This window comes from Pteropus medius, unplaced genomic scaffold (genome assembly GCF_902729225.1).
Source record: "Pteropus medius unplaced genomic scaffold, Ma_sr-lr_union100, whole genome shotgun sequence".
In the NCBI taxonomy this organism is placed as follows: Eukaryota; Metazoa; Chordata; class Mammalia; order Chiroptera; family Pteropodidae; genus Pteropus; species Pteropus medius.
This window is the reverse complement of record NW_024350319.1, coordinates 17,421,417-17,448,922: the sequence shown is the minus strand read 5'-3', so window position 1 is coordinate 17,448,922 and position 27,506 is coordinate 17,421,417. Positions and strand designations below refer to the sequence as shown.

The 27,506-nt window shown below is 32.6% G+C and overlaps 1 protein-coding gene across 4 annotated transcripts in view; it reads right to left on the bottom strand.

The window, feature by feature from the left end:
• Positions 1-5,548: 5,548 nt before the first annotated feature.
• The window catches only part of SH3GLB1 (SH3 domain containing GRB2 like, endophilin B1), a 32,372-nt gene continuing 10,414 nt past the window's right edge, over positions 5,549-27,506 (bottom strand). The window contains exons 3-10 of one of the 4 annotated variants that reach the window (XM_039838738.1): positions 26,007-26,135; positions 23,855-23,988; positions 22,370-22,462; positions 18,801-18,887; positions 13,227-13,316; positions 12,732-12,835; positions 6,403-6,631; positions 5,549-6,014 (exon numbers count right to left, since the gene is read on the bottom strand). In XM_039838738.1, the coding sequence (XP_039694672.1) occupies positions 5,907-6,014; positions 6,403-6,631; positions 12,732-12,835; positions 13,227-13,316; positions 18,801-18,887; positions 22,370-22,462; positions 23,855-23,988; positions 26,007-26,135 (974 nt within the window). In that variant the 3' untranslated portion in view covers positions 5,549-5,906. The remainder of the gene's footprint in view (positions 6,015-6,402; positions 6,632-12,731; positions 12,836-13,226; positions 13,317-18,800; positions 18,888-22,369; positions 22,463-23,854; positions 23,989-26,006; positions 26,136-27,506) is intronic. The other 3 variants (XM_039838739.1, XM_039838742.1, XM_039838741.1) reach the window with 3 other exon arrangements.

The following is a 27,506-nucleotide window of genomic DNA, read 5'->3' as shown; positions in this document are numbered from 1 at the left end:
TCTATCTTTTGGAAATATTGCTGAGCAAATTTTAGAATTCAGATACTTCTCTAAACTTTTCATTAAGAACTTAGCAATTCTGTTCTCTAGTTCTGGAGATGCTACCAAGACTTTGTTGATTACCTTTATTAAGATGAGCCCCCTGTGTTAGGTTCTCACAGGTGGAGGACAAGCCCTCCAAAGCACAAAGATCAGCTGTGGGCCAAGGTAGGGAAGTTTCAATTAGAAGGGGAAGTTTGGCATGGCTGATATGTCTAGCTCACTGTTTTAGACTAATATGATTATCATTTTGATACACTGCCATATGAACATAGTAGTTGAAATCTTCCATTAGATACCTTGTTGGGCAGTTTTAGCCAAATACCCAAGTGTGGAAAAATGAGACAGGTTCTTTAAGAACTGGATTTCATAGGTACAGTAGGATATATAAGACAATGTCCATTCACTGCGACAGCTTTCAAAGATTTGGCAATGGCAGCAATATTTACTACACAGAGGCTGGTTAACAGCAACTGCTCTAACACCTTCAGCTAGAAATCCTAATGTTACTTACCTACCTACCATAATACAGCTAATCACTTCAACCCTACAAGGTAGGCTTATATTATTCTCATTCTAGGGATAAGCAAATAGGCTCAAAGAGGTTGGCTGACACAAAGCAAGGCAACCAAGTGGGAGAGCCAGTGTTCTGCTAACTTTCCAAAGTTTCTACTTTCCCTATTATGGCCATGCTCCCTAAAGCCAGCAGTAAGCCAGCAGCAAAATTACCACAAGATTCCAGTCTACTTAAGATTGTTCAACCGTTTCAGCAAAAATCAGAAAGGGGATAGTGGTTCCCTGAGACTGAATAAAAAGCAAGGGGCAAGCTAGTACTACAAACATCCCCAAAGTATCACAAAATACATAATAGAAGATAGGACAGTAAATAATGCCAGAGTCACTTAAGACTGAGCTTGGCACTATTTGCAGGGGTTTTTTTATCTTCCTCTTATAGATTATTTTTAACAGAAGGCTAAGAATGTTCAGCTGGAAGCCCTCCAAAAAGAAATAATTTTTTTATACATTGCTGATAAAAAAGTATAAATTGATAAGTCTTCTAGAAGTCAAAGTGGCAGTAACAAAAGCTTTTAAGAACTGGCATACTCTCTCCACTAGCAATTCCATTTTCCAAGTATTCATCTTAAGGAAATATTAAGAACATATAAAAAATTTAGTAACACAATGTTCTTTAAAGCAGTTTATTAGTGAAAAATTGGAAACCTAAAAATCAACAGTTTAATAAAATGTGGCACATATGATGGAATACCATGCAGCCATTAAAAAATACGTAATACATTTGACATGTCAGGATAGTCGTGGTATTTGTTAAGTGAAAAAAAGTTACAAAACAGTATGTACAAGTTGATCCCATTAAAAAAAAAAACTATAAATGCACAGCAGAGTGTGGAAGGTTTACACCTAACTAATAGTTCTCCCTGGATAGTGGTATTATCGGTGATTTTAATCTTTTAAACTGTATTTTAATTTTTTTCCTTTTTACCAACACATTTATGACTTGTTATTAAGAAAGCATTAACAATTCTTAAAAAGTCTTTGAACCAGGAATGAGAGAGGAGCTTAGTAACCTGAGGAACAGGGATGTGCATGTTAGTCTGATACCACTTTAATGGTTTGTCAGAGTGCTTTGATATCCAATTGTCACTGTGCTGAATGGAAATGTGGGTGATAGAAGTGCTCACCCTTCTTCAGACTAAGGAATCCATTCCTTGAAACCCTCCACAGCAAGCAAGTACTGGTATTCTAAGCAATATTTCCCTTACTTAACTAAGCATATGCTGTACCCTCACACCTGCTTGTAATATAGCCCAGAAAAGTTCCTCTACACTAGAGAACACTGTTGTTAGTGATGGTAAAAAAGGCAGGAATTTCTCAAGTGATGTTAGATAACAGGCTTGAAGGTAAGAGTCAAGTTTTCTTTGTTCTACTGAAGAGGTTCTCTACCTTTATAACTACCCAAATGGCTTGTAAAAACAGATTCTGGGCCCTATCCCCAGAGTTTGGTTCAGTAGATAACGGTAAGGCTTAGGACTGCATTTTTTTTTCATCTGACAAGTATTTATTGAGTACATACTATGTGCTAGGTCTTATGCTAAGAGTTGGAAATTTAACTGGGATCAAAATGATAGTCTATATCAGGGAGCTTACATTTTAGAGTGACAGATATATACTAAACAAATAAATTATAAAAGTAACTATATAATTTAGGTTAGCACTAGAAACAGTAAAGATCAGAAGGTAGTTATCTTAAAATGTTTTCTTAAATGTTACATGGAAGAACTAAGACTAGTTCTATATCCCCTTGCAGACAAAAAAAATCAGTACAAATAAAGGTAGAAAGTACGTGGAAATATAAATTAGTATTTTTAACAAGGTCGTAGGTGATGCAGATATTGCCCACCTTGGGGGCTCACACTGAGAACCACTGCCCTACTAAGTAGACTTTCTAATTAGGACAGAATGGAGGAAAGGGCAGGTATGCTCTTAGAACTTCCTTCTCCCCTTTTGAGTCTCATGAGGTAAGTCACCAATTTGGAGGTGCGGAGGCAAAGCTGGCTGTAAGTCAAACTGCAAAGCCGTCTATTATGGCTCCTCTCTTGGGCTTGAAGTGCTATGTACTAGGGCAACATATTTCAAAATTTCAGGCATTTGGGAAGTAGGGTAGAGATTTTTGAGGAATCCTGTCAATGAAGCATGGAGGTAAGCTGAGCTTAAGTAAATGAAGCTGCTGCTTCTTGTCCTGTGCTCCATCATCTTCCCCCGTTTATCTGAGAAATGTCCTCCCAACACCAGCTCCGCCATTCACATTCTGTTTTTTGGTTCTGGTGGAGAATAACAGCAGGCTATAAGGATGGACTCAACCCACCGGTGACCCTGGTCTCAGGTTTCTTATTTCTCCTGTTACTTGGAGTGAGGCACATTCCCATTTCTGGGGCCTAATTTCCTATTATATAAATTCTTCTGATTAGCACCATTAAAAATGATTTAACACCATGATTAAATTAGATTACTTTGAGGACAAATGCAGAGAAAATCCAGTAACTTTTTTCTGTTTGTAAGAGAGCCTATAATTATTTCCAAGTTTATTTCATTCATATATGTATCCTTCACATGTTACTCATATCTAAGCTTAAGAGCTTACTTAAATAATTGTTAATTGCACCATGAATGGGCTTCCCAAACTTTTCTTCCACGCCTAAGAATCTTTATGGGCCCTTACCTGAGTAAAAATTAAACCTATGTTTTTATAAAATAAGCAACGCCAAAGTAAATGAAAAACCCCCCGACCAACCAAACAAAACCCCATTAAAATAAAAATCAATAAACAGAAAAACAAACCCACATATTGTGGTAAATTTGTGTTAGACAAAGGCGCAAGAAGCCTTTGAATCTTAACATTATTAAAGGCTACTGCACATTATTAGGCTGCTATAATCAATATTCATTTAATGGAAAGCAGAAGTTTCTGATAAAAATTTACAGACTGTAGTGAGGTTAAACCTAGATCTGAGTCTCATTTAAAGAGGGTGTAGGATAAGATGGATAAGGAATAGAAGAGATTATATATATATGAAAGAGGTATCTCTGGTATTATCATAAACGAGCCTCAAGTTCCAGTAGATCAGGAAGCTACAAGGGCTAACAATGGGAAACTGATATTTACAGAATGTTTCTACTATGTGTCAAGGATTTCCCTAAAAATTACCTTATGAGCTAATATTTGCTATATAAACCTCACAATAACTTTAAGGTAGTGTAATTATTATCCCCATTTTACTAATAAGGAGACAGCAGTTTATGTATCATCTGAGTCAAAGCTCAAAGAGCACAATGTGAGGAAGACTGGATTTGAACCCAGGACCATTTCATTCCAGCATGCATACTCTTTCCTCATTACTACACTATTTCCTATAAACCTGATTTATTGTTGCTGTTTAAGTTGACCTAAATTTTTTGTATGATCTTTTAAAGCCTAAATTTGGACTTATAGAACATAACAGATGGTACTCTTGGCTGGCTGTAGAACTTCCTCTGGGGATGAAAAAAGCTTTGCTCACTGGTTCTATAGCTAACTATAGAACCCAGCATGAGAAGCTTTTGGGTTAATAGTACGGCAATTCATTGTGACTCAAAGCACCTAGTACAACTATAAAATTGTTGAGGAATTTGTCTCAGAGCACCAAAATAAAAGGATAACAATTACTGTTAAAGTCTGGACTGTGAACTAAATTATCAACATAGTATTTTAAGCCTTCCTAAGAAGCCTTCTTAGGAAGGCTTAAAATATTTTAAAACATTTAAAACATTAAAAAAACATTAAAATATTTTAAAACATTCTTTTGTTATTCATTTTTTAAAGTACCAAAAAATATAATTTTGATACATTAACATTCCCTGAAGAAATGAACTACACCTTTGCACTTCTGAACCTTTATACCAGACTGAACTACTTTTAGCTGTCATAATGTGCTACTCTTTTGGCTCTAGGCTTGGCACATCTTTTTCAGTGCCTGAAATACTTACTTTCCAAACCATCTCCCATTTCCCAAATCCCAGAGTTCCCAAACACAGTACCCTATGTTTCTGCTATCATGACACTAATTGTTATGCAACAACTGCTTATTTTTCTGTATCCTCCACTGGTCTTTAAGGTCTGCAGGGGGAAAGACTGTGTGCATGTTGTTCAAATTAGTATCCCCAGTTGATCAGCAAAGTGTCTGGCCCTCAACAAATGTTTGATGAATGAATGAATGAATGAGAATGACAGCGGAAGTCCTAACATGGAAACAATGTACTGATTCGTAGCAATGGTCCAAATAGCAATTTTCTGACTCCAATAATTAGTGTGTCACTAATTATTTATGTGTGTGTTTCATAACTACAGATCTTGGTCAAGATAACTTAAGTTCATTAACAAATTTTCAAAATTTTATTAGTAGGCTCAGAGTAACCAAGTGCATTCTGTTCGCATACAATTTATTATGAGTGTAGATGCACTAGTCCATATTTTTTAAAATATTTGTTGTTCAATAAGAACAAATCCTCTTTACTATACTGCAGTATGTTCTTAACATAGCCAATTCTGATTATGCATTAAATTGAACCAATTTACAATCTTAAAAACATTGTTTACTAAACTGAGCTTGTCCGAGATGTTTTAGAATCTTAACTGCAGATATACCAGAGAAATATGGTAATGCTTTTTAAGGACTAGTTCTGAAATTTAAAATAAACCAATTAGCAGTGTGTAATAAAACAACCCCTCCCACCCCCCCAAAAATAACCCATCAAGATACAGTATTGAAATCATTCAATTTCTGTTAGAAAACTAAGTAAACATGTTATAACTGCATTTGTTTATGGAAACATCCAGAAACATATTAATCATGAAAGAGGTTTATATCATAGAGTTCTTTTTAAATTAACAGCTAAAAACAAATTTTAATTTTATTCTTTGGCTATTAATTATACCTAATAAATGAGTCACTGATATCAATTCATAATAAATTTATTTTACATAAAAGAAAAAGTTTGCCATTAATGAAAAATTCAGTAGAAAACAGTTCTGCTTTAAGTTGGGGCTCAAAAGTAGAAGCTGCTTATTAGTGAAACCTCAGTAGAAAGAGAATTTTGTGAGAAAACATTCTTGGCATAAAAGCTCTAACATAAATTCAGTAATGAAATATTTACCATAAATTTTATTGGCAGAAAGGCCGGTTTCTGATGGCTGCTATTTTCTTTTCAGTCTCTTAAGACACTGACATAAAAGATACTAAACCTGCTTTATTTAGAGTTAATTGTATATAAATACGGTGTAATGATGGATAATCATTCCATAGTCCACCTATTTAATTGAGCAGTTCTAAGTAAGTAATTGGCACTCTGCCCTTCTGATTTCCCCTTTCCCCCATTAGCCAGTCTGAATCCATTCCAACGACACTGAACACAGTGATCACCTATAAAATAAAATATTTTCAGTTACTATGTTAAAAAAAATAAACACACAGAGAAAATAATTAGATTTCTATTTAATTTGTTTGAACTATTCACTATCAAAGGACTCTAAATGTCATTGATTTTACTGAAAGTTAAAAAAAATTTTTTTAGAGGCATTTTTAGAAATCTCCCAGTTACTTAATAGTTAAGAACTTTAAATAGTTCTGTGACGTTCTATTTTGTGAAGTAGTTAAAATTCTAAAAAACATTAATATAACCATCTGAAATCTATGAAAGCATTCATATAAATTATTTCCAAATAAATAATGAAGAATTTTCATTTTGTTATACTATTAGAAGGTATGTCAATCTATGATGTAATTTTCTTCTTATACTCATATTACTCACCTCATCTGCCAGAAGTGATAATTCACTACTGTTTGCAGCATCATAATCATACAAAACCCTGGCCTTCCTGCTGCCACTGCACTCCTTAAGGTCAATAAGGTTGGAAGGAGAGGTCATTACTAGGCCACTTGTTGAAGTCAAGGCAGAAGAACCAATCACATTTGACGAAGCAGATGGTACAGGTGCCACAGAAGTCTGATTGTTGTTACAATGATAATTGGATGGAAAACTGTTGAAAAGAAATAGGCTGTTTATTTCCAAGTGACCAAAGTTCCTAACTATCACCACCTGGTGGCAGTGTTTACTTTCTACCAATTGCCACTTTGGCTAAAAATTTACAGATGTTAGTATTTTAATGACAAAGTGTGCTGTTTAGTTTATTCCTACTGGGCCAAATATACTAGAAAAAATTCAGGCGGCTTTCAAATATAAATTTTTGAAAGTCTGTTTCAAAGTTATCTTTACAATTATAAAATCAAAAGTTTTAAAACAACAGAATTATTTTTTTTCCAAAAAAATTGAGTTCATCCTTAAAATACTTCCAAAAAGCTTCTATTTGTTTTATTAATATTTTTCTTTTTATAAATCATTAAATGAAAGCATCAGTGAAAATTACTTAAATATTGGATACTACCACAAGAGTAAAGTTTTCTCAATTTAATTCTTTCGAGAAATATTTGAATAACTGAATTATCCTTTTTATAAATCCAATCCAATCACATTTTCTTATTTGTTAAAATGACAAATATTTATTGAGTATCTACATGTCTGGCATCACCACCACAAGCTAAGAGACAAAAATAAAAAGATACCCTTCCTTTATGGACATATAGACAAATGAGGTGATGGATATTCAAATAATATGACTGATAATTATAATGAAGACTCAATAGGAGAAAAGAGTAAATTGTATAAGTTCATTTTGTCTTCTATTTTTTAGGAAAAAAGACAATAGTTTTATTAGAAATTAGTGAAATCCCTGTGATTAATGTGCTTACAAATATTTTAAGAACAATCACAATTTTCAATTTATTGTAAGGTTACTGTTTCTCCAAGAACACTAAATGAAAAACAGCATAAAACAGTTGGCCTATAATCAATTCTAATCCAACTATTTCTAATGAAAATTCATATTTAAATATTAACAAATCCAAGAAGTTAATATGCAACAGGCCTCATCTGGTAGGGTGGGTGAAATTCACGCCTCCATAGAACAGAATTTCCTTCTTCCCTTTATGACCATGTGACATCTGGAAATCACAGTTGGCCAGGAGCAAATCTCCTTCACCTCTAACTTCTCTAAATCTTCTCTGTAGCCCCTGATGCTTGGTTTTTATCTCCCATACTCCTTGAAACCACTGAGCCTAGAGATGGGCAGAATAGGAGTTGTACGTTCTTTGTTACCATTTCTACACTTTTCTCCCTAACCAATCCTTCGCATTCTTTGAATTTCAAGTTATTCAACTATATGCTACCCACTATCTCCTACTGCAATTATCTACAGAGGCCTTATTCCTTTCCCTTTGTTTACAGAAGATTGTAGCTCCTGGCTCACTGACACTATATCTTAATTCTTGAAGTTTTAATATCCATATAGATAAAATTCTTCTAATACTTTGGCCTCTCAGATCAATGAATTCTTCTCTTCAAGTGATCCTGTGCCCGACCCTAGTTCAGCTACTCATTCTCACCACCTCATGTAGACTTTATCAATTCTAACTATAACCCTACCAATAATCATAACTTCCAATATCTCATTCATTCTCCAACCACCTTTTTTTTTTTTTAAAGTACTCTTACTGAAACAAGTGGATCTATGGTCCTACCACAGACCTAACACCAATGATCCCACCAACACATCCATCACATCTATGGTTAATTATAATCACCCCCCATCCCCACCCCGCATATGCCATCATCGCCTATGCCCCTTACTTCATTGTACTCATTTGGTAAAAATCTCCCTATTTACCTACTCAGTATCCACATATCAACTGTGAGAGAGGAAAATACAAAACCATGTTGTCTGGTCTAACACTCAATTTATGAGTAGGAACCTCAAGTGGGTTTGTAATGCTGCCTGGAAATAACACATTTCTCCAGTCCATTCACTTTCCATTCTCCTAATTACAATTTACCCTTTCATCCAATCTCAAAATTCCAACACTTGTCCCCTACCTTTACACTCAGCTGATAAATTGCTTCCTTTTTAACTGAGGAAAAAAAAAGACAATTAGGAAACTTCCATACTTTTGGTCATTTCTCCTCTTACTACAGATGAGCTGTCTATATTCCTAAGGCTAGTTTCTTCACCTGTACACAAAATCCCATCGTCTTTCTCCTTTTAAGGATATCAACACTAGCAATTCTTCCTTTTCCCACATTTTCTTCATTTACTCTATCATTTTCAGCTGCTTACAAAATGCTCTTATTCTCTTATCTTAAAAAACAAACAAAATTCTGCTAGACCCCACTTTCTCTTCTGGCCACTGCTCCACCTTTCTGTTCCTCTTTAAACTGGAACTCTTTGAAAGGCTTATCTAAACTTACCTTCACAGCTCCTCTTCTTCCATTCTCTTACAATACAAACAACTTTTGCCCCTACTGTTCCAACAAAACTACTCTTGTCAAGGTCATCGATGACTTCATTGTTCTAAATCCAATGGTTCATTAACAGTCTTTATTTCACTTGACCTATCTAGTGATCACAGTGGGTCACTCCCCTCCACTTTCCTACATCTTCTTCATTTGACTTCCAGGCCACACCTAGTTTATATCTTACCTCACTGGTCATTACTTAGCATCCTCCTTAGCTGATTCCTCAGCTCTCTGTGTTGGAGTACTTCAGGGCTCAGCCCTCAGTCCTCTTTTCTCTACCTGTACTTACTTCCTTGGTGATTTGAACTAGTTTTACAGATTTAAATATCCTTGATATGCTGATGACTCTAAGTTACATCTTTAACTCACTCCCCAAATTCCAGACCTGCATATCATAAAATTGGATAGCTCCAGTTAGATGTTTATATTTAATAGATATTTCAAACTTAACATGTCTACAACTGGGCTTCTGATATATATGATGTGCCCTTCCAAACCTACTCCTCCATGGCATTCCCTATTTTAATAAACCATAAGTCCATTCTTTTAGTTGTTCAAACCAAACACTTGCAGTATCTTGACTCCTCTAAGCCTCATATAAAGTCTGTGAACAAATCCTACCACTTTACCCTTAAAATACACCGAGTTTTAACACTTCCACCACATCTACCACAATCACCCTGACCCAAGCCACCATCGTCTCCTGAGTGACTAAATTATTCCAATGGGTTCCACACAGGTCTTTCAGCTTCCACACATATCCTCTAACACTGATCCTCAACAGAGCACAGCAAGAATGATCCTGTTAAAGGCTAAAATCAAATCATGTCACTTCGCAGTTCGAAACCCTCCATCTCTGAGTAAAGGCCAAAGTCCAAACAGTGCCTTCCCAAGCACTTATGTGTTCTAGCTCTGTCTCCTCAATTCATCTCCAAGCAAACCCTCCTTGCTGATGCTTGAATATAAAAGCTGTGTTCCTTCCTGGCTTCAGGGTTCTTGTATCTGCTGTCCCGTCTCCTGGAACATCTTCTCTCAGATACCTCATGCTTTGTCTTCCTTACTGCAAACCTCTACCTCTAACCAAGGTATTTACTGTTTTTTCTCCATAGCATTTATCACCTTCTAATATACTACATAATTTACATACATACTGATTTTCTACTCCCCTTTACCCTAAAAAGAATGTAGGTTCCATGAAGGCAAAGATGTGTCTGTTTTGTTTCCGTGGTATCCCTTATGCCTAGAATTGTACATTTTAAAAATTAAAAGCAAATGTTTCTCTGATGGATTAAAAGGGTTCTAATAAAAAGAATGAATTTCTAATTCAGGTTTCACTCTAAAGTTAAGAACACATTTCCTAGTATCCCTTTCTCAATGAACTCAGTCCTCCGCAGTAATTAAATATATACATTTCTGAAGATAAAAAAAGCCCTCTCTCTCCACATATGTGGTTTTTAAAGTTTCTAACCACGTAATTTTACTTTCAGATTTACTAGTATATTTAGCCTTTGTTTTGCCACTAAGATATACTTTTGTAAATTTGGAGGAATTACTGGTACAAAGAAAAGCAAAACAAAAAAATACTAACGAACCAAAAAACCCAAAAGGCCATTTTCACCTTCTAAGACCTTTCGCAGACACATTTAAAAACCTGTAGATTTCCTACCACTGTAACTTGATATGTTAAAACTTCCCAATTATTTAAAAATAAAATACATTCACTAATCTTGTGACTAGTGCTTCTGTTTCCTCATCTATAAAATGTGGATAATAATAGTACCTACCTCACTGGTGTGAGGATTATAACATTATTACATATGAGGTGTGAGAAGAGTACCTGGGGACCCTGAAGCTCTTCTTCAGTGACCGTTGTTGTTCAGTTACTATTGCTACCAAAACCGCTATTACAACCATTCACATTACAACCTGGTTCTATTCCTCGGAAACAGCTCTTGAATTTGTTAGTGTGGATCTGGATAATTTTCAAGGTCTGCATTTGAATATTTCTATACTGTTTTAAAAAGCATAACCCGAAATAAATTAAAGGCCTAAAATTTCCCCTACTTTCTCTATCATTGGTCATTACAGTGATATAATTTTTTGAGGGCAGAGACAAGCTAGACTTTCTTCCCTAGTATAATATATAATACCACTGGTTTCACTTTGTAATATTTGAGCTTATCCTAAAGTGTAGCAGTAACTAGTTTTTATTGAATGGCTGAGTTTCAAGCATTTATGTAGCTGTAAGCAGAATGCAAGTAGGAACGGTAGTAATAGCAACTCCTCTGCTACATTCCCAGAGTATTAGGACAAAGTGAAAAGGAAGTACTAAGGCTTCTTGGGCTTAAAATAGTTGTAATGATGTGGTAATTAAGTGATGTTCTGCTTTCAGATATTATTACCACTAATAAAACTTCAAAAATACAGTAGTATAAATCTTACTAGAATAATGGTATTAGGCTATCTTTAAGGTCTAAAACTGATTTTGTGAATGTGCCTAATTTTGTTCTAGGTTTACTTTTAAAAGATTGCAGAAAGGAACGCCAAAGTGGTGAGATATTTTTTTTTTCCTTATTCCTTGAAACAACTTCTCTTGATATGCCTCCTTAAAATGTTACACATCATTCCCCTGCTTTAATAGTGCCTCACTATATAAACTGCAAACTCCTTACCATTACTTACTTTAAAGGGCATCCATGACATGACCCTGCTTCACTCTTCTAGCCTCATCTACCATCCCATTTTTAACTTGAACACCAATGCTCCAACCAGACTGAACTACTGTCAGTTCCCTAAACTTGCCACACTCCGCTTTCCTCTGGCCCTTTACATAAATGTTCTTCCTTTGTCTGAATATTCATCCCTGCCCCTTTCTTCATCTAGATTATTCCTACCAAAATAATTTCATCTGTGAAACTTTGCTAGACCCACCTGAGTCACAGTTAGATGTCCCTCACAATCACCTGCACTTCTACCTTACCACTTATCACATGGCCTGTCCACTTAAGTCCTGTTTTTCTACTTAGATTTTAAGTGTTGTGAGAGCAGAGACCAAGTATGTCCTGTACATCATTTTATTTCCAGTGTCACTTGACAAATAAGGAGCTCATAAGGACAAGCAATTTTGCCTGTTTTATTTGCTGATATAATCTGAGAGTATAGAACAATTCAATAATATGTGAATTTTAAATACTGAATGATTATTATATAGGTGTTCAATAAATATCTGAATGAATGATTGAGTTATATGCTTTATGTTCTATTATTTTGTGTTAAAGTGTATTACCACACTCAATAACATCAATGAGCTTGAAGACTTACAGGATATTTTAAAACCTTTTTAAAAACAGTGAACAAGTAATGAATAAGAACAAATTAGTTGACCTCTAAGGGCAACTAAGTGTCAATGTAGCTATCTTCTTCAACCAATTGCAAAACTATTCAAGAGAAAAGTGAATTTTAAACACTTTTAAAGCTTTCTTTATATAGCACTAAAGAGGTATTCACTTAAATTATCTTCTCATCCCTGTTAACATTCTTCTGTGCCAGAAGAGCTCAAAATGTTTCTGTAACCTCAAGAGTATGATAATTACTCTCCTTAAAAAGAAAAATCTGATTTTAAGCAAGCTAATAAAAGCCTTTAATTCTTCTAATCTTCACTTCTATTATTAGTTCATATGCAAAAAATCTGAATTTCTTATCAGGAATTTCATGTGTGAAAAGGAAATTACCACCTTCCCAGTTGTTTCTGGAGGTCTAACATGTACTGGTAACACTGTGCATAGTAAGTCATCTGGGCTTCTACGAAGTCATTCAGACATCGGAGGTGATGGGCCTGTAAAGGAAAAGTTACAGTCATTTCTTAGTTCTGTAATTTATTTAAAATGGCAAACACTAATGGAATACAAAATACAACACTGTACTCAGGGAGAATCACTAGTATCTAGCATTTTACTACAAGGCTTATTAAGATTGACCTCAGTCAATAGTGTAATAACAAACTGTTTAGCCAGCAAAAACCAACGACTGTTTGATGATGGTGGGAGAACTAGGTGATGAGGTATAAACAAAAATTTAAAATATTTCTTCATCTATCTTGGAAAGCACCACAATTTAAATTTCTCTGATAAATGACTAAAAAGGAAGTTCAGTTTTTCCTCCTCAAATTGCCTTAAGACTATAAAAGTCTTTTGTTCCAGATGAATTTCCAAAGAATGAACACTCACGTGTGTACTGCTGATTCCCTCTAGTAGAAGTCTGGTAATCTCTGCCTGACGATCAAATTCACTTTGAGTTATTCTTAATTCCTGTTCAGACTTAATTAGAACACAATTTTAGAATCTCATTAAGGGACTTAAATCCATTTTATGTACATTCGTTTAGACCACTGAAAAATTCCCCTAACCCCAAATGATAATCTGGCAATTCCCTGATTCTGCTTTGTATCTAAACTGGTCCTTGGTTTCTAGACTTTAGTTTTTCTATATTCAATTTTCTAAATTCAATTTTCTATATAATCAATTCTAGAAAGAATTGATTCCTTACCAGTACTTGACTCAAAAAAATCTATTAATGCCAAAGCTTAATGACATACACATAAAAGCCTAGGAAAAACTATGGGATAGTCAATATATTTCCAAGTATCAGTTTTGCTATATTTTATCATTTTATAAAACTTTAAAATTACCATTTACATGTACAAAATATTTCAAAAAATTCTCAGTTATTACCATAGTCACTTTACTTTGAAGTTAAAGATAGTCTTTAATCGCAAATGAAACATGTCAGAATGAAACCACAAGATTTTGACCTCTTGTGTTTAGTCACCAAACATATACTTGTTTCTAGGTACACTGCTCATAAGTTCCTTCGAAGGATTCTTTGTCCTATATAAATGTTTTTCTTTTTAGTTTTCTTTCTGAACTTTACATAAAATATGCTTTAAGCAGAAATATTACCTGTAAAATATGCTAGGGTTTTTCTGCAAGTTATGGGTGACCTTTAATCACTGTTGTGCTGGTAAACCAGCTCTACAGGAAAAAAACAAAGCAAGAAAGTGTTGCTTTTCGTGGTGTAAGTACTGCTACCACAGTTGATTTCAAGCTATCGTGGTGAAGACCTTGGAGCTGGAAAGAGGTGTGTACAATAGCACACCACTACTAGCTTCAAGTATCTGATCACAGATTTAGTGCTGGGACAAAACAGTTCATTTAAAAAATCAACATGATCTAAAAACAGTAAACACTGGCAAAAATCATCTTCTCAAACTCTGACAAGAGTTGGCTGGTAGTAAGTGAGAAGGAAAATATAAAATCTGACAGCTCACTCAACATAATCAGCTTTCTCTTTCATCAGGAATCATCACTGGTAATAATATCGTTATAACGATATTTTCTACTACCTCTCCAGAATAAACAGCTTCTCTTCTCAAATCGAATAATTATAATATTTTCAAAACCGTAGTAAGTATAAAAACAAGGTCTGAACTCTTTCCTTCACACCCCATTTCTGTCTCCTTCAACCCTGATGGCACTAGTTAAAATGGTGAACCAGTCAACAGGGATATAGCAGCAAAATAATCAGTTGCTATATTCTCATCTCACTGGCAAAAGATTTGGCAGAAGAGACTAAGAATTGTCTACTAGGTTGGATTTATGGAAATAAGCTTGAATTACTCAATAAGTCAAGAATTAACATTAAATTTACTTGACTGAAACCAGACTATATGGTGCTTTGATAACAGGGCTGAAGTAAGCATCATCTGGAAGTTAGCATAGAATGTAAAAAAGTCATGGGAGAAGAAAAGAATCAATGTTTTTTCTAAGGAAAATGTTAAGGACAACCAATCACTTCAGTGTTACATCTGCACTATTTATTGTTCTACTTGGTTGAATACAAAAATGTTTTAATAGAAGTAACCATAGCAAATCAAAAATGAACTTCAGAAGTAAAAGAGGCTAGTTACGAGTAGATCTTTGATAGTACAACTTGATTTAATAGCTGTTAGTAGAAATGGCAGAAAAGTCTACTAAGTGGCAATATTTCTGTATAAGGTGTAAGCAAGTAAGTTAAGTAACAGATTAAAAGTGACTCGGAAGCTTGAATCTGAAGTGGGAATAATGTTTTAAAGCTAAAACATTGAATAAAAAAATATAAAAAAAATATAAAATGATCTTATTAAGGAGAAGTCTTCTCTGAGCAAAATTAAATTATTTGTGAAGAAAGGCACCATATTACAAATCCTAGGAAGTCATTCTTCTGTAAAATCTAGACTTTATATTTAGAAAAGAAAAATGACAGGAAGGAAACAAATCGCATTTTTGAATAAGTTTCAGTGTATGTCTTAGGTAGTTGCCAACAGTTAAAAGTCCCAAACCATTTCTACTTCTGACACATAAAACTGATCTTAATAATTAATTTGAGAGGCTGAGGCTAACAGAAATAACGTTTAACATAATCAATTTACTTAGGAAGATAATGATCCATATTAGATAGGTAAAAAAGGTTTAAAGAAAAATAATAAATTTAAAGGGTTTTTATTCTGTCCTGCAGAAGATCTCATTCCTGGACTTAATTTTACAATAAGAGGTAGAATTCTAAGGAAAAGACCTACTCCTTAGAATTACTGTTACTGGGCTAACAGATCTAAAGTATATATGACAGTATAACTTGGATTAGGAAATCAAGAAGAGTTCTTTTAGGATGTAACTTGGAAAAAGGGCAAGAATTTGTTGGTCACAATATCAGGAGTGGGTAACTACAAGCTAGAAATTTAGGTCATGCATTTGCTCTGACAAACTTGGTCAGTGTTACTTTTTCTACAGGCATAAATCTTAAAATAATCCAGGAATATAAAGCTTTTAAATTAAACATTTTTAAATTATAAAAATGACAGAAGTGAGAATTATAGAAGACTGCCCAAATTCATTTTGGTATATTTTCTTAAGTTTTTCTCATACATAAATATTTGTTTCATGAGTTTCTTCCCATTATATCAAATATTTCCCAAATCTGTTGAAACTGCAGAATCAAATCAGAGTTTTTTTGGTGTACTTGCATGCTAACCAAAGTGGAAGAGACCTATTTTTCTTCTTTAACCTATATTCTCTTCTATGTTACTCTGCTACCTTTTCACGTTAGAGGTTCAAGAGAAATCAGAGGCTGGAGTGGAACTATAACTAAGTTGATGAATGGATTCCACAAAGGGGCATGAGAGCATAAGGCAAGAATTTTACATTGGATTTCCAAGTCATAGAATCAATAACTCCATAACCTATGCATGAAACAGACTATATAGTCACCAATCCTACAAAGTTAGAAAATAAAAAGTTAAAGTTTGTAAAATTATTAATAGTCAAGGGCCACAATTACCATCTGCCCTCGATCCCAGCACTGTCCTCATCTAAAGGTTAGATTTTGGTAGTTCCTGAACATAAGGAGGAAATGAAAAATGCTTCTGAAGACCTCAAATAACATTTGAAACAAATCTGCATTGAAGTCATAATGTTATTTATTAAATTACTGCTTAGTTATTTGATTTCCCAGCCTAGAAAGATTAGAACTAGTAACACAGGTAGAGGGACATCTAATAGTGGTCATAAGGACAGCTTCTAAAAGTGACAGTCTGACATTGAGAGAGAAGACAACATACTTCAAAAACAAACAACAGATCCAACTGATACACAGTGTAGTAATGGATATTCATAATAAAGACGTTATCTATAAGTAAAACTAAATATATGCTATCCTGTATTTAATGCAGTAGCAAAATACTTTTAAATAAACATTTTCAACTAAAGTGACAGAAAAATTAGTTTAGGTGCTGGAAAGAACACCCTTCAGTTACCTAGAAAATTCATTGTGTGATATATGATATATTCAATTCTCTGAAGATAGAGAACATGTTACCTATGTTTTACTGTCATATGAATAAATCAAATATTTAAACTGTCCTCTGGCAAGGCATTGTAAAGATTACCATGTAATATAAAAGGTATCAAGAGAGTGTCCAAACCACATCTCTGCAGCATTGTTCTACTGCTCTGTGGAGCTACTACTAACCAAATGGATGTAAGCATTCCATAATCATTTTCAGATGTTATAAGATTTAGTAACAAAGACTGTGACTAGCACCATGGTTGTTGCCCAATATTTACTGAACCAATAATTAAATTCTTGTTTCATAATTCTGTAGTTTAATAATTTACTTACTTTTGTCACTTCCACTGCCCAAATCTAGCCAGCATTAAAAATTAGAGAAAAATATAGAGGATGAAAGAAAGTTGGAATTTAACATTTTCTACAACTTAGTACAGAAAAATGTAAATATTTTAATTCAAATGGCATACTCCTTTTCCAGAATCATATTAACAGATTAAATATAGTAACTAAATTAGTGTAGCTTAATATACTGTTAAAGTATGCCTTCACATGTATCATTATCAATTTTTGAATCTTTTATTAATTCTATAAATTAATAAGAACAGTTTCCTGAAACTGGGAATATTTAACCCCTCTTAATTCTAGCTTTCCCATTTTTAAAATGATAGGTTTGGACTAAACGATTTCCACTTTCTCATTTAGGTCTAAAATTCTAGAATTTTAGAAAATTAAAATAAAGGAAGGATAAATGAACATTGAACATTGATATAGCCATTGGGGGATGGGCACAATACACTGGAGATATAATGAATTTAAAATGATCAGACTTAAATACATCTTACTATAAGTAGATGATATCGTAGTAAAACAAATGCCTAATAAATGAAACACTCTTGCTAATTGTTTAGAATATTTTTCTTAAGATAAAAAAACCCTATAATTTATACACTAAATTATCAAGACTAAAATAGTCTCACACTTTTCATATACCTAAAGATAGGACAATGGAAGTAAAGGAATGCATTCTCTTGCTATCTAAGAAAAGCCCTAATTAAGCCAAGGGTTCACAGATTCTCTCCCCACCCCTCTGCTTTTAGTTCAGTGATAATGGAATAAAAGCAATTTACTGCCAATTTTTATTATTAACTGTACTGCTGGTGCCATGCCACTTTTATGGATATAACATATCTAGGAGTATAATACCAAACACTCTATAAATCTTTATTGGCTAACTTTATATAAGTTTTTGGGCTATGTTCAGATTTTACAAATTTCTATTTATTTTGTTAAAAAATTAAAATTCTTAACATTTCAGAAATTTCCTCAAATTAAGCTCAATATATACATTGGATGCTATGTAACAATTCTCACTCTCAACTCTTGCCCAAGGCTATCACTATTCTGCAATTTTCTTAAGTGAATTAGCATTGTATGAGGAATGGGCCTTGCCATTACAGAAATACTTAAACTACTGCGGTTTGCCTTGGTCTGAAATTGCAGAAAAATTAACTCCATGTTGAGTTTGGGTGAAAATTAAGGAAACACTGAAGGTACTGAGAAGCAAAATAAATCTGTATACCATATACCTTTCTCTAAGTTAAGTAAATTTTGTTCATTTTCTTCGCCAACAGTGAAAATATAAAGTGCCAGCTAAGTTAACATTTTTTACTGGGTGTAAAAGGCACAATATATTTATGTATAAATTCACATTCTAAAACCCGAATTTGGTATAGCTAATATATTTGGCAATTAGAACATACAATTTCTGTTCAAGTTCCAATATTACTTCTGCTAGTATTCCTTATATTTTCGTTAGATTAATGAATGCATGGCTTCAAATATTTTAGACCTTTACATGCAGATAATAGCAAGAGAAGGCACTTTATTCAAGATGTAGAAAACACAGTAGGCCAACAAACCTTCAGCCATTTTACATGCAGGAAGTTGAGCATGTAAGAGAAATTTACCATATTGTTATCTCCTTCAAGGCGAGCTGAATTTAGTTGCTTAAGTACATAGGTAAGAGACAAAGAACACATTATACCAGTGAACAGTGAAACAAGTTACTTCCTCACAATAAAGAACACATAAACAGGTATAAAACAGTGATAAAATGATTTTCTATTTAAAAAAACCAACTATACCGTTCTATGGAATTTCATATAGTGGTGTCTATTTAATTTTTCTGAAAGACTCAAATTTTCAAAGACGAAAAACATGGTTGATGTTTGATTTTAAATTAGAATAATTTAGGGATAATGTATCATTTTAAAAACTGCCACCATTACTTACAACTTTTATTAAATTTTCACCTATGAAAGCCCTCTGCCTACCCACAGCTTTCCTATTCAAAGATCTTTTCTATTTTATGAATGTATGATGCCTTCAACCATGTTCTCTTTCAATCAGCCTAGCTAGGTCTTGGCATAGCCTGAAGAAATATAAAAGGCATGTCAATCCTCATATTTTTAATAAACTTTAAATTCTAATATGTGTTAAGGTTACATGATGGTGCTATAAATTCAGGGGTTTTACAAATTAAAGATTTAGAGTACTGTGGAAATGTGTAAGTGGACAGAAGGACCTATTAGCTATGTCAAGCATGAAAATATACTTGAAGGTGTATTTTCCATTATATATAGATACCCAAAAGTAATAGAGGTCTAAACTTCTAAATATTAGAGAGCTTTGAAACCAGATGATTTTTTTTCTTCCCATTAACAAAACTCTAAAATAATTTTCTTTAAGTTTATATAAGACTAAGATTAGGTTAATAAATGTCAGTGCCTTAAAATTTAAATGTAGAAGTTATATTTGTTTTTGCTTTTCTGATATAAGTTTTATCCTATTTTCAAAACTATTTTTGTTCATTGTGAAACATTCAAGTAGGCTTCTCTTTTCTGCTCAATTGGTAATTTGAGAAATGCTTTTGATATTGTTTTACCATTCTTCATTAGTAGTTAGTAACCATTAGTTACTAATGCTAACTAATAAAATAGGATAGTAAAGTAGCACTATTGGATACAGGCCAAAATATTTTACTGATAGGACTAAATCATCAAAACATTCAATACACTATTCAAGATTGTGATCTACGGGCAGCAGAGATTTTGCATTATTTATCTATGATCTCCTCAGCAAAGCACCTTGTACAAAATCAGCATTCAATAAATAGAGAATTTAAAAAGAGATCACAAAAAATTAGTAAACAAATTTTTTAAAAAAGTGATGATATGCACAGGTCCCAAACTACTTGCAAAGGAACAACTAGTCACAAAACGATCTATGGAAATTTATAAATAAGTGAAACCAAAGAAAGTCTGAGGTTAAAGTAACCTCTTTAGGAACCAGGAAATGTGTCAAAGGAAAAAAAAAAGGCAAATCAAAATTCCCAGTGTTTTCTATTTTTCTGTTTTCTTTAAATAAATGGAAAAGAAATACAAGGGAAAAAAAATCACAAAATATAGGCATGGCTCAAGGCTTTATGTAATAACAAACTGAAAGGACTTTTCCTTTCCAAAGTATTTCAGACTTACTACCATGAAGTCTGAAGAAAAACCAGTTGGTTATCTAGGGAGAAAGAACACAACTAAAATCAGGAAATGTAAATTTTTGTCTAGACTAACATATTTAATATTTGGCTCATTTGTTTTATGCAATATACAAATCCTAGAAAAGCTGTGTATATAAATGAGGTTGTTGAATAAAGTCATTTGTATAATCTTTCATTTTTATTTTAAATGTAAATTAAATGTAAATTCTCATGGAAAAAATTTTTTGTCCACCACAATGTACAGAACAGAAAAACTGTCAAGATCTTCTATGGATGTATCAAAAGGCAACATCTCTCAAAATGTGGCTATTATATTTAGTTCTTATATATTTTAATAGCAGTGGTAAAACAATTTAGAATAATCAAATGATCTTGTATACTGTTCAATCTATGAACTTTCTGGCATCTTCCAGGTAAAAAAGTAGACTATCATTATCCTATAATAAAGTGCTTCTTAAAGGAAGTTTTGCACTGACAGTTGACAACAGTATTCTTATTCCACGATCATCACTGGGCACATGCAGACATTTTGAATAAAGAGATTCTGTTCCAGTTTAACATTTCTTTCCAAATAATCCTTATTTATCAACACCTTTTCCTAATTATGAAATTAGTGTCTTAAAAACCAGTTTATATTTTACTAAATAAATTTATTATTAGCAACTAGAAACGAATATCCTGAGTCTCTTGCCATCTCCAGTGTTCATTCTTAAAGTTCTGATTCTACAAAGAGCCTGTGTCAGGAAGTTAGGCTGTTCTTGATGATGTCATGATAAATTCTGAGGTGAAACAGATAGTGAAGTTGAAATTAATGCCTTGTCAAAGGTAGCTCTTTTCCTGCAGGAGCTAATACAGAATCTACAAAAGAAGAACCATCTAGAAGAAAATAATTTATTTTGCTCATATAAACTATCGGGGTAATCTCATAAAATATCACTGGCCAACACCAAGTTACCAGTTTTGAATTTATTCAAAATCAAGTCTTGACCTTTTCTTTCCCGAAACAAGAGAATAGATTTCTGCCAGCACTGTGGGAATACACTCCTTTAAGGAAATGATTCTTGATGGTAGTAGTGGCAGTAAATTGGGAAAAGAAGGCAGTGGGAATGTCATGCCTTTTAACAAAACATATATCTTAGCTCAAATTAAGAATTAGCTTACTAGCTTTCTCTAATAAATTCAGACTTGTTTACATTGTAGTCTTAAAGGTGTTCCAATTCAAATCTGATTAATCTCTTGAAGTTTTGTAATAAATATATAAACTGTGAAAGTATTAAATAAGCTTATAAATAAAACCTTTTAACAAAGTTATACATATATATGTGTATATAAATATATATAAAAAATCACTGAATTACTATTTTTAATATATACCCACTCAGTTTTAAAGACTATTTTGAGGTTGATTTTATGAAAAATATAAAACTTATTTATCCAAAAGGGTTTCCTCTCCTTCAAAATAGCCACCTGTCAGTCCATGCTGCCACTTTTATTCTAAGTGACAATTCTTTTAGTCAGTTTGAGTCACATGTTGAAAGTCACATCTAATTTTTAAGCCACACACAAGCATTCTCAAACTTAGTTCATTCTCACCTTAATTACTATTTGTTTTTCTATTCTGAATATAATGAATCTATCTTCAAAAGGCATATTTGCCAACACCATCATTTAAAGAAGATGACAGAGCTTAAGCTTATAATTTTTCTTTAGCAACAGGTATATCACTGAAATAAGAATACTGCCTCTAGATATGACTACTTTGCACTGAATTTGGATGTATTAAGTTCTGACAAGTTTGTTTAAAAACACAAAAACAATAAAGTCATATTCTAGTCTTAATGACAGACTGTAGCTTACATGGTATATGAGTAAAACATTTTACAAATCTAGAAGGTATTAACCTAAAATGTTTTTCTATTAAAAAACACTACTTACTGAAGCTCTAGTTTCTGCAGCTTTTGCCTTTTTTAGTCTGGTTTTTGCAGCATCCAAATCCAGTCTCTTATTTTGTAATAGTTTCCTTTCTTTCTGTAAGTTTAGGAAATAAAAATATAAAGGTTAATGATGTTAAAATCCAGTAAGGGCATACGCATTATTTAAAGTATTATTTTCCGGTAAATATATGAATCATCTGATAAAACAAAGATCTATAATTACAAAATTGGCTTTAAAGTAACCATTCAGGTATTTGGCTCCCTTTTCTGTTTTCGATTTTAAAATGATAGAGATATCTGGATATCTGAGAAAGATAAAGGTGACGTAAGAAACAAAGGAAATTAGTTTTAATATTTTGTGATTTTTGCCCCACAGGGAACATTTGGCAGTATCTTCTTAGGTGTCATAATTGGGGAAGAGATGATACTAACATCCATTGGGTAGAAGCCAAAGATGCTGCTAAACATCCTACAGTGCAGTACAGCTTCCACAATAAAAAATTACTCGGCCCAAAATGACAGTGGTGCCCAGGCTGAGAAACTTAATAGTTTTCCAGAAAGTGCCTATGATGAAGGAGGTATGGGTGTAGGGTAAATAAAGCACCTTGATACCCTATGTGATCATATGTGCTATAGAACTGAAAATAACTGTACCAGTCCAAAATAGAATTTCAAATTTATAGAATAAATAATGAATAAACATTAGTATGGTATCTTGGAATTCCTCATGAGAACCTCAAGCTTCCATATAATAGGTAAGATCATAAGAATTCAGTTTGCTTTATTCATTCTTGGACAGATTTCATATGTCAAATTTCATCCTATTGACAACCTAGTATCTTCTAAGTCATATTTCAACTTGGTGGTTTTTCCTCTGTCTCAGTCCCAATATTTTTACACAGAGACAAATTCATTGTAAACATATTTTCTTTAAAATTTTGTAATAAGAAATCTGCAAATTAAAGTTTGAAGTAGTACTGAAGAAACAAATTAAACTAAAAAATAACGGACTAATAAATTAGGTTTGGGAAAGTTATAATATTTCTTATACTTCACCAATAAAACATAGCTGTGTGAAAAGAAGATAATAGATTTCTAGGGATGCAAGACAGAAATCTAATAGCCAGAAATACAGTTTCTAGTAATCAGGTTTCTGGCTTAGAGTTTAAATGAAGTTACATGGCTATACTATGGTGATATTTTGTACCATATTTTTATAATCATTCCAGGAAACTCTTGATAGATTTTAGTGCTGGTCATGAACAATAACACTACAGGGAAGCAACAATGGAGTCCATATCATCAATAGCCCTTTATTTTGGTTAGCTTTGTGTTCTGCTGAATATGTACCCAGATTGATTTTCAAACTTTTCTCATCTGCTACATCTACATGGTCATGAAGAGGGCAAATTATTCACTAAAAACTGTAAGTATGTATCTAAATATTTTACTAAAAAAAAAAAAAAGGAAACACTTTTCAACTCACAGCAATTGTTTTGTAATCTCCTTCTATAAAGTTTCTTAAAGGAGTGAGAAAATTTAAGGCTGATGTTTGAATCAGCTCTCTGTCTGCGGTTCCAATTCGTTTTTGTGTTTCTCCACATTTAATGAGAGCATTGCCTGCAAAGGAAAAAAAGTGATTTCAGAAAATAGAATCATGTTAAAGATAAATCGGCAACTTGATCTGCTTTAGTTGTCACTTGTTTATTTAAGTAAAAATCAAACAGAATTAACTGTAGTTAAGGTAGTTTCTAACAATAAATTTCAGATTATAAATATCTAAATTAAAATGACAAAGATGAATTCCTTATACCATATTCTACCAATGGGACAAAAGAGGATAGATACACTAAAAAGTATTTATGGTTACAGCTCAAATAGTTTGTTTATAAAATTATAATGCTTAAAATATTTTAATATGTAGATCAAGTCAAAATTAGTCTTGTTTCTATATTTATGCACTTATCTCAAATATCTATAAATAACAGTATGTGTCTGTATTTTAAGTTAAAGAAAAATTCAGGAGAAGTACTATGGGAAAGAGTGAAAGATAAGGGAACCACAGGACCAAGGTTCTACTCCCAGTTCTATCTCTACCTGGCTTTAGTTCTCTGGATTTTAAGTCCTTCATGTTAGGATGAAATTAGATGTGATTGGTAAGGAAGGTAATAATATAAAATAATAGTGAATAGCTCAAATTTTAGATACAGATCTAATTTGCAATAAATAGCTATATGATCATGGATGAATTATGTAAGACTCAGTTTCCTTTTCTTTAAAATGGAGATAACAGAATTTACATCATAAGTAAGATATAAGTGAGGATTTACTGAAATAATACTTAAATTGTAAAGTGCTTAGCCTTAATACCTGGAATACTCAATTGTTAGCTATTATAGATTACTAATAAATAGATTCACAAAGCTCCATTCTAGTAATCAGGGTACATTCAATGGAAATAACAGTGATACAAACAGATCAAGTGAATTAAAAAAAAAAGTTCAAAAGCCTTTTAAATGTTCATGATTCACTAGGACTTCAGTTTGGTGAAGGAAAAAGCTGGGTCTTCTTCATATACCTTTATGACTCAAGCATCTAAACTGTGTCTGTCAAAAACAGGTAAAAAAAATCTGTTTAATGTATCGAGTTTTTCTAAAATTACTAAAAATTAATAGCTAAAATTTAGAAATAAAACTATAGAAATTTTAAGCATTTTCCAACTAATGGAAAAAATTATATTTTGAAGAACACAATGTAAAAGTTTCAAAGTTGTATATCTAAAAGCCAGTCAATAGAGTAATGGCATTCATTACACAGTATTTCGGTTATTTTCTTCTGACATAAGAGAACTACTAAAGTTTAAGTCCATTTAGTCCCAGAATTTATGAGCTATTTCATAAATCAGGAATGTATGTAGAAAATTATTTAATTTACCTACCATTTCATACCCAAATAAGGACCAATGTCTTGAAGAAGTCTTAATAAAGAAAATTATTATATATAAATAGGAAAAAAAGCTATAGAAATATGACAATTTATGGTCTGAGAAAATTAGATTTGAAAGACAATGACAAAAAATGTTGTTTCAGTTACACATTAAAAAATTCAATACAGCAACTAAAAGAGCTGTCATTAACTGTAAAACATTATAAAAAATTAAACTATATAAAGGAAACAAATATAATCTAAACATCTAAAGATAACCATTGTTAACATTTTTATGGTACTGACATTATTGTGTAATGACAGCACTAGTGGTTTAATACAAACACTTACTATGTGCCAGATGCTTTCCTATAGAAATAAATTAAATAACCCTCAAGAAAGCTTATTATCAACTAGAGGAGACATATGTAAAAAAAACTGCACTATATCATTAACAAGTACCACAACAGAGCTGTTGCAAGATTCGCTGGAAGGACAAGTGAAGAATGCATTTAACTTTTACACCTAACAAGATCATGTGAATTCTCAAAACAACATATAAATATATTAAATTGTATATATTTATTCACCCAAAATTTTAACATAAAAATTTAAAGTTAAAATTGATTCTACTAAATGTTAATGATGTCTCTAAGTAGTAAAAGTCTAAAAATAAAGATATTTCTTAACAGACCTTTTTGTCTTTCACTTACCATAAGCTGTTCCTGGGCCAAATTCAGTCCCTGCATCGATCATATATTGCCCCAAAAGTTCTGGGTTATTTATACGACTTGGAGCTTTTCTATCCAGTTTCTCATAAACAAATTCTTCTATCCTGGCATCTAGGAGAAAGGTTTAAAATTATCAATGATTTCAAAAGAGCAAAACTATTTAAAAGGCTGTTTTGTTATACTACTAGCCATTTATCACCCTGTAAAATAAACATGAAACATGAAATTAGCATGCTTTCAAGTACATATCTTAATATATAATTTTTAATTTATATATTAGGGTATTATATAGCTCTAAGAAACTTACATTGTAGAAATACAATAAAATGTTTTGGAACAAAAATATTTTAAAATAAAGTAAAACTATTATATGAGTATTTCATGGGATTTTATGTTCCAAACAAGGTTTGGTATTTATTTTTTAATGAAGTTGTTTTTTGCCCTATTCACCTAGTATCTAACTTTCAACTCTGAATATCTGTTCATAATTTAAAAATCAGGAATTTACAGCTATAAAAATATGGATATAAGGTACCCAGAAGAACCAAAGAGTGACATACTCTGACACCTCTTCCCCATTTTTGCTTGCTTGCAAGCTCTCTCCTCCTAGAGTTTAAATATAGGCACAGGAGTTTATAAAGAATAAGGCAATCCAGGCTTGGAATAGTCTATAGACAGAGATCAACAATATGATGCCTTGGCTTAATTTTATTTATGTTTAAATATCTCTGAGGATGTATTTACTCAAAAGAGTTTATTGTTAAAAATAGCTTTCAAATACAAGACAAAAGGTTAAAGCAATGATAGGAAATCAGTATAAAGGAGGAAAAAAAGGGGAAAAAATGAGTAAAATATGAATAAACACTTCTTAACATAATATTTAAGAAAGTCACATTTACGCTGCTGCCTAATAGTGAGGTAGTTCAGGGACAAATGAGAAAAACGTGTTTCCAGAAACAATGATTAAATATATATTAAAATTAAAATCCAAAAAGCTTAGTTAAATAGGTTCCTTCTAAGTACTTAATTCTAAGCACATAATTCCTTTACAAGTAGAAGTTTCACATAGTGCACTGAAAATTTCAAAAATGAGCTGAACTAGTAACAAAAACACTTCAAGAGTTGGCAAGTGTTTATTATAATACATAAACTAGGCAGTTGGACTACTCGCTTTTGTAGTAGTCTCTAATGCAGTGTCAGAAGTTTCGAAGCATGAATTTAAAAACTATCAAATTAGCTGAAACCAAAATGAGTCAGTTCAAAACATAATCATTTAGAAGATGTTACCTAAATTTCAGAATTTCATTTACTGACTGTGAGAGAGATTCTTAGAAAGCTTTGCTGTTTTCTATTTAGTTAAGTTTAGAGTTGAATGCCATGTTGATTTTGTTCAGTTAACAAAACATTTGGTATATTTTAAATGTTTCATTTCCATAAGTCATAATAAAACCTTAAGTATGTAGGCAAGTCTGCTATAATTCA